The following is an 8,321-nucleotide window of genomic DNA, read 5'->3' on the forward strand; positions in this document are numbered from 1 at the left end:
GTGTGTGTGTGTGTGTGTGTGTGTGTGTGTGTGTGTGTGTGTGTGTGTGTGTGTGTGTGTGTGTGTGTTGATCAGACCAAATCGATAACAATCTGAGCTTTGCAGCCTGGTCAGTGTTAGAAATCTTTCTCTGATTTTTAAAAAACAGTCACGAAATGCTTCACAGAGGGAGCAATAAAAAAGAAACTGCTTGTGTGGGGTCAAAATGAACGCAGAAGAAGCAGGAAGACGACACAGAACGCAACCCTACAGCTTTCAGAGCTAATGTTGGGAATGCCCTTAGTGGGCAACTCGGGCCTCGAGGGCCGGTGTCCCTGCAGGTTTTAGATGTGTCCTTGAACCAACACAGCTGATTCAAATGGCTAAATTAGCTCCTCAACATGTCCAGAGTCCTGGTAATGAACTAATCATGTGATTCAGGTGTGTTGAACCAAGGTGAGATCTAAAACCTGCAGGACACCGGCCCTCGAGGCCTGGAATTGCCCACCCCTGCCTTAGTCACATAGTGTCAGGGTATTATCGACCTGAAACCCCAATGCTCGCTCCAGCGTACGTGCCTGTCCGCAGCCCTTCTAGTGGCCGAGGTGCGGTCATTTTAAGTGCGTCTGAAAATGTCAGAGGATCCTCTCCACTCGAAGCATAAGACAGAGCTCTGTAATCAGAGTACTGTGACTGTATCGCCCTTGTTGGTGAGCAGTACAGAGGCTGGATGTGCTCGGCGCCTTGTTCTGTCTCCTAAACAAAGGCACTGCTCCCAGAAGAACAGCTGAGGTTTGTGACTTTGACCTGATACAGGCTTCAGTTCAGTTTTCCCTGTTTTCAGTCGGATCAGAGCAAGGAGAGAAAAAGCACTCGAGTGTTTAATGAGACCTTTACCCTCGTCAGAGCTCAAACGCTCAGCAGGAAGTGAACATCACTGTAACCGCAACCAACCGCCATCGCGATTTGTGCCAATTACCTCAAATGTGTCATGTGGACATGTTTTGTTTTTATGTGATGTATTTGTTGGTCTTGTCGAAGCGTGTAACGCCTGTGTAGGACTCGTGTACTTATCATTTCCTGTCCGCCGCCAGCGCTCTTTCCCGTACATTTCAGCCATGGTGAACAACGGCTCTGTGAGTTACGACCACGGGAAAGACGGCCGCTCGTCTGAGCTGGGAGGCTGCTCTGCCGAGATCAGGAACCGTGATCACGACACGTACCTCGCCATCCGCTACTCCAAAGGGCGACTGACGGTAAGTGGCCGCACCTTCGGTTTCTGCTGCGACTGCAGTTTGAGGTGGAGCGTTTGCAGTGTTTTTACCTTTGGTCCTGCCTCCCCTCTGTAACCCGGCAGGTGATGGTAGACGTGGACGACAAGAACGAGTGGAAGGAGTGCATCGACATCGGCGGAGTTCGTCTTCCCACGGGATATTTCTTTGGGGCTTCGGCAGCTACGGGCGACCTGTCAGGTAGGTCTGAGCTGCCGGCGAAGGAGGAATACTGATTGTTAAAATCGCATTCTTAAACCTCGAAGTGTTTTCACCGACTCTTCACAGATAACCATGACATCATCTCCATGAAGCTCTACCAGCTGATGGTGGAACACACGGCTGAAGAGGAGAACCTGGACTGGACGAAGATCGAGCCCAGCGTCAGCCTCCTCAAATCCCCTAAAGGTAGATTCAAATACCCAAAACTTTATTTAGAATAAAGTGCTTCAGAGTGTTTCAGCAGGGCTACAAGTGGGAGGGATGTTTCTCAGACTTCTAAAATGTTCCAGTTAAAAGCACAGTTAAAACCAGATGGAGTAAACTGATGGTGGATGTTCTTCCTGCTTCTCAGACAACATCGATGATCCCACCGGAAACTTCCGCGGCACGCCTCTCACCGGCTGGAAGGTGTTCCTGCTGCTGCTGTGTGCCCTGCTGGGGATCGTGGTGTGCGCCGTGGTGGGAGCTGTGGTTTTCCAGAGGAGACAGGAGAGGAACAAAAGGTTTTACTGAGGAGGAGGAGGAGGAAGCAGAGGAGGACGAGACTGGTGTTCTTACTGGAGAGGAATAAACTGTTTCCTGATCATGGATTGAGCACTTAATGTGAATTTGTTTTCTACAGATGGTCTGAATGTTTGTATCTGTGAAGCACTGCGGGGGGGAGGTGATGATTGCAGGGTTTGATTTCCTTTCATTGACAAACTTTTGGGGGGGGGGTTTCTTAAAGAGAGTGTTACGCCTGCTTTTTGTTGATCAGGTGTGTTCTGCTGCAGAGAACGTGAACGTGGCTTTGATCCATGAAGATGGTTTCTTATTACAGAGGAGAGCTGGTGCTGGTTTAGTGCCGACATGTGAGGAACAAACTCGTGTAAAGAAGTCATCACAGCCAACGGGAAGGCTTCAGATTATAGTCGGAGCCTCGGGCTGCGGTCCAACAGTTCAGACATCCCTCATTTGTTTGGTTTTGCTGGACGTTAAACGTGACGAGTCTGACCGCTCCCACTCAGCCGGCTTCACAGCGATGGTGGATGGTGTTAACGTGGGTCTGCCGTGGAGACGAGAGGATCATCTTACACACATCCACATCACGTCCGTTATGTTAGGGTCAGTTTCTCGTGTTATGTTCTGCCGCAGACGCGTATCAGCCTTGTCGTCGTCTCCTAGGTCTCCTCTGCCGAAGGAGGTGATAAAGGACGCTTAGAAGCTCCTTTCCTTAGTGCTGGTGGGATTCAGCGGCTCTGGTTGTGCCTGCAGCCTTCAGGAAGTTAGAGACTCATGAGGGAATAGAAAGGACTCTTTGGCCGCGGCCTGATCGATTTGATTCGTCGTTGTTTTATCCATCCAATCAGAATCATTCAGTTCAATCCAGGATTTCCTGAAAGTGTTTTTTTTATTTTTTTATTTCAGAGAAAAACTTTGTGTGTGTGTCTGTCTGTCTCTGCTCTGATCAGTCTCCATCAGCCTGTCGACGCCCCCTGGTTTACTCGATGGCGTCTGTGAAGCTTCGTTCTGATGGTTAGCTGACGGTTTAGTTTAACGTCAGAGGAAACTGATAAGCTTGCCTAAGAATAAAATATTTACTGGACTCTGCTCATCGCTCATGACATAAACACGTCAGGCTGTACAAACTTTAAGGGGACGGCGAGCAGCTCGGAGGGATAGTGCGGTCACTTCCTGTTTTAACTGAAGTAGACATCGTCCTGGAAACAGACGGTAAAGTTCACAGCGAGTTGAAACATTAGAAACATTAAAGCTGTTTGTGTGTTTGTGGAGAGCAGCTATTGTCAGAGTTCACATAGAGTACGGCCTTCTCTGTCTTCAGTTTATGTGACGGGGTGTTTGAATCATGCTCGGAGAACAAGTGTGAATAATAACTGATCATTTCTCATTTTCTCCTTTTTGTTCGTTTGGGTTTTTGCTTTGCTCACGTTTTTCCGTCATCTTTCATTCAAAGAGTTTTTATTGATTTGGTTTTTCTGTAGAGACAGGAAACTCTCCTCTCGTCACAAATAATATACTGAAATAAAAAAAATTAACCGTGAGACTGTTTGTGATTATTCCACGTCTATGACATCATTACTTTACACTCTGCTGATAGTAAAGCATCCCCCTGCCTGCAGCTCCACCCTCTCTCCTCCGCACATGCTCAGACCCTCTTATCCTGCTCACTAGTGTTGGATGTCTCCAGACCACTTTTACATGGTCTTGGTCTCGGATCCCTCGGTCTTGTCTCTGTCTTGCTGTCTCAGATCGACATCGTGGAGATTTGGAGTCAACAGTATCCATGACACACAACGTAACGTCCGATAATGTGTCATGCGCATAAGCATCAGCTCTGAGCCGTGCTTAGAGAGTGCTTAGTAGTGAATCAGAAGAGTCGACTCCCATTGAGCGAGAGCCGGCTCCTCACTTAATTTCCTTTCGCTGCTCAGCTCTCACACAGTGGCTCAACTATGCTCCAATCCCTCCATATTGTGGCCAATCACATGCGAGGATATAGGATAATATCATTATGTGAAAAACAGAGAGGGTGAGAGACGCGACAGTCAAGTGGAGCGTGCGTCTGTCCTCTCAGTGAGTGAGACAGTAGACAGCGGTGAGGAGGGCTGTGCGAGTATCTCAAAAACATATAAATATGCCTGACACCTGTAAACGAAGCAGCATCTGGCTGCAGTTTAAAGACTTTTGTCTCGGTCTCGTCTCGACTTTGTCTTGGTCTTGACTCGGTCTCGATACCAGGGCCGTGCAGAGAGGTTTAAAGGGGTGGGTGCTCAAAGTTAAAAAGGGGCACATTGAACCAGGCTGAATAACAACAACACACATTCATCAAGAATCTAATATGGGCAACAAGGCAAAGCAAACGTAGTCAATGTTTTAGCTGTTGAGGGGTTGCTGCTGATAGTGCTGGAGGGCAGGGCTGTGTTGATCTGAGACTGTAGACAGTAAAAAGTCCATAGGAGAGATGGTAGCTGATTAAACAAGTGTCATGAGATAATAACAAAATGCAAAGATTGGTGACAGCACTTAGGCTCTGCCTGTGAATCACTCTTTGCTTCTCTTCTTCCTTCCATCCCATCATTTCATATATCACTCTCCACTTGCTGTCTATCTGAGAAACCCCCCCCCCCCCCCCCCCCCCCCCCCCCCCCCCCCCCCCCCCCCCCCCCCCCCCCCCCCCCCCCCCCACCCCCCCCCCCCCCCCCCCCCCAGGCACAACTTGCTATTGCAATAAACTATAATCTAATTATCCACACCTAACAACTCCTTGCACTTAATCTATAATAAAATGATGACAGAAAAATGTTATAGCACTGCCTTTAGTAGCCTCACACAGCTCCTACTGTTTCCTCCTCATGTCCTTACCAGCCATGTCTGCACAATGTTATATCATGAGTAATATTTTTTTAAATCCAGCTAAATAAAACACACACATGCACGCACACACAGTGACATTTTAGACCTTCTTCAGAATACTGTATATACTATGGGCATCCTTACATTATTATTTATTACTAGAGCTACAATAATAAAGCAATGAGGAGGGGGAAGTAATAAATATGAAATAATGTATTATGATGATTCCATTTGTTTCACTATCCACTCTGTGCAGGGGCAAAGCTTATTACATTTTTAAACTGTAGAGATACAATATTTTACTGCTGTAAAATCCAACTTTTGTCTTATTTAAAATATAAATCTAATATAATCTGCTTCTTAATGTATGTTCTTTAAAATACAGCGTGTGTTTTTTAATATATTATAATTATAATAATTATTATGTGGACATGCATATTAGATCGTTTTTTAGTGAAATATAATCCCTCCAGAAAGGCAGGAAAAGCCCTGATAACTTACTTTAAAACTAAATATGTTCCCTAAAACGGTGACAGAGCTACAGACCCATGACAGCCTTACACAGGTAGCCAGCAGCTATGACCAGCACTACTTGTGCAGTTAATAAAAGGACAGGTAATGTTTGTCGCGCTGTTGCACACACAGCACGCTCGTTTGTTTCAGTTCGTCAGTTGCAACAAGACAGCTTACCAACGTGTACGTAATAAGCTAATACTCCTGTGTGCTACACACTACAGTGTACGCTGTACACCTACTTACTGGTTTTGTCGCATCAGTCTGTGTCTCTGAGTTAACTTGTGTTTCTCCTACAGCTCCGGACCGCTAAAAATGCGCGTGCTCTTTGTGAGCTCGTTCCCGGCTCGTAACCAGCGCGTTCTGCCGTCAAGGGCGATCATTGGTTAAATGTGATCATGTGACTGATGCAAGCCAGATCCTTTTATTTAGCAAAACTGTGATTAATAGTTAAATATTATTGTTGAGGGGCACAGACAGGACTCCGCACGCACACACACATTAAAAAAAAATTTTTTTTTAAAAAGTTGCCTCAACAAAAGGGCACTTTGGGCACCCATCAGGAAAGGGGCGGGTGCTCAAGCCCCCCCTCTCTGCACGTGCCTGCTCGATACCCTCTGGTCTTGGTTTAGGCGGTCTTGACTAAAAGTCTACTGCTCACTGAACATCTCAGCCTCCGCCATCTCCAACCCTCACAGCAGGTCTCACCTCCATATTTAACACTTCTCTTTCTGTCATAAATCACACCTGACACTCATCTCCTGCACTTTCTCCGCCTCTCTGTGGATGTGTTGACCCCGGGTATTTAAACTCCACCCACCGTCACTACCTCCACCTGCGCCCCTGCTCTCACAGCGGTTCAGTTTTGGGTTGTTTTGTTTATTCAGATTGAATTTAAAGAAATCAAAAGTTCAAACATTTTTGTCCGTGATTAGTTATTTTCAGAATAAAAGCAAGTTCGTTACTAAAAAGTTTTTCATATAAATCCAGAAGCTTTGGTTTCCTGCACAGGAAAACTTTCTTGTGTTTAGACAAACCTCGGGATGGGCTCAGTTTAACCTTCAAAGAAGTTTAAATTAAACTTCTTTTATTTGCAGCACCGGCTTCTCTCCGTCCTTTCTTCAAAGATCGCCAGCTTTGTGCTGGAAATCTGAGGATTCGGGAAATTGTTTTAGGTCAGCACTTCAGGCTGTGTTCACGATAACCACAGGAGACGTGGCTTAATGTGTTTGCGCCTTCCCTGACATGACGGTGAACGAGGTTGTTCCTCCTGTTAGCTCTGCTCTCCTCGTCCTTTACGTGAATCTTACACGAGGTCATATGAACACCATCAACGGGTCCAATGAAGAGCGCCGCTTTATCTCGTTTAGTTTTAATAAATGCTGGAAACCAAAATTGTAACTGAAGTGAAATTGAATTGTTTCTATTATCTGTCTTCATGATGTTGAAGTCAAAAATGCAATGAAACATCTTTCCAAATTATTTTTATATGAATAAAATCTTTTTGATAAATATGGCAGGGATCGACGCCGCCCCCCCCCAAGTGGAAGACTAAACTGTCGCATTAACAGCAGGTGGCAGCACACGCCAGGGGCGAGCAGGACTTACTGGGAATAAATGAGTAACGAAAGCTGTTCAGTCACGGCCTCAGGATCAGGAAGCACCAGCAGAGGACGTCTTTCCTCTGTTTGGGGCTCTGGGATGTGCTCAGAGCAGCAACGCCTAAAGCTGCGAGGCTCTGTGCTCGTCCATGCAGCCTCCAAACACCGTCTGACCATGAGCCTGGACTCGAACCCACACTGACTTTTGCACTGCTGCACAAACGTCAGAGCCCCGCGGCGACATCAGCCAAACACAGGACATTTATATCAAAAATACAAACGACCATGGGCTGCTGCACAGAGTTTGTTTTAGTCAGTTTTATGGTCCTTTTCATATTAAAAGTGACCTTAAACCGCACACAGGGCCTCACAGCAGCACAGAGGGCTTTTATTCTGTGTAAATGAGGATTGTTTCCTCTGCAGGACTGAGCTTCATATTCTCTGCTTGTTTAAAACGGGACAAACCTACCTCTCCCCCCTCCCAGCCTTACATCAGCTGCAGTGACTCAAACTTCCAGTAAACCTTCGTCTGTTGGATGAAATCGCTGCTGTGCTCACAGCTTTTTTCCCCCTGCGGCTCGGAGGCGGGGCTGGAATCTTTGTGGACGAGGCGAGGCTGTTGTTTCACATACTTGACGCTGGAGTCTGGATGAACGGGTGGAGACGGTAACCGGGTGCACCACCTCTCCCTCTCCGGTCTCCCGGGGGACCACGAGCAGCTTTGCACAGTCAGCAGGCACGCAGCTGCAACTCGTGCACTCACGCTGCGAGTCTGTGAGCACAAGCCTGCACTCACGCTCCGAGCTCACTCCTGTGTTTTAATGAGTGCAGTCTAAAGAGAGGCCTGTAATCGTCTGCATTTTCACAGCGATTTCTCAATTTTAGTCTCATTTTCAACTTTTATGTCAAATAATTGTTAATAAAGTTGTGGTCCTCATGTGGCTTTGATATGATACCAGCTGTAGGAAAAATACAACACAAACCCTGCAAATGTTAAATCAGAAGGTTTCCGTCTGGAGATTCAATATCATTGGATCATTTCAGACGTTCACCTTGTCTAACAATAATATTTACAGCTGAAGAAGTCACACTTTCAAAAAAGCTTTGTTTGTTTTTGAGAAAATAAGACAACTTTTGAGTGAAATCACAGTAAAAAGGCCTTCGGTGCACACGTAACCCACAGCTGGATTAAATTGGAAATACTGAATAAATATTGTAAAATCCAGCTGTTTCTGTGGTTCTCCAAAAATATCTACTTGATACTCGGCACCAACCTTTGATGCATGATGAAAGCCACCAGGGAGCGATAGCTGTGGTTTCAGCTTTGTGACCCCTGTAGACTGTTTTGGGTCCCACTGAATAAAAAAATGTATCCTGTTTT

The 8,321-nt window shown here is 46.2% G+C and overlaps 1 protein-coding gene across 2 annotated transcripts in view; it reads left to right on the forward strand.

Annotated features, from left to right (window-relative positions):
• The window catches only part of lman2 (lectin, mannose-binding 2), an 8,996-nt gene extending 5,482 nt beyond the window's left edge, over positions 1-3,514 (forward strand). For both annotated transcript variants that reach the window (XM_005943782.2, XM_005943781.2), the window contains exons 5-8: positions 1,074-1,235; positions 1,337-1,451; positions 1,539-1,658; positions 1,825-3,514. In XM_005943782.2, coding sequence (XP_005943844.1) covers positions 1,074-1,235; positions 1,337-1,451; positions 1,539-1,658; positions 1,825-1,985 — 558 coding nt within the window. In that variant the 3' untranslated portion in view covers positions 1,986-3,514. The remainder of the gene's footprint in view (positions 1-1,073; positions 1,236-1,336; positions 1,452-1,538; positions 1,659-1,824) is intronic.
• The last annotated feature ends 4,807 nt before the right edge of the window (positions 3,515-8,321 follow it).

This window comes from Haplochromis burtoni, unplaced genomic scaffold (assembly GCF_018398535.1).
Source record: "Haplochromis burtoni strain Fernald_Lab_line unplaced genomic scaffold, NCSU_Asbu1 Contig_361, whole genome shotgun sequence".
NCBI lineage: Eukaryota > Metazoa > Chordata > Actinopteri > Cichliformes > Cichlidae > Haplochromis > Haplochromis burtoni.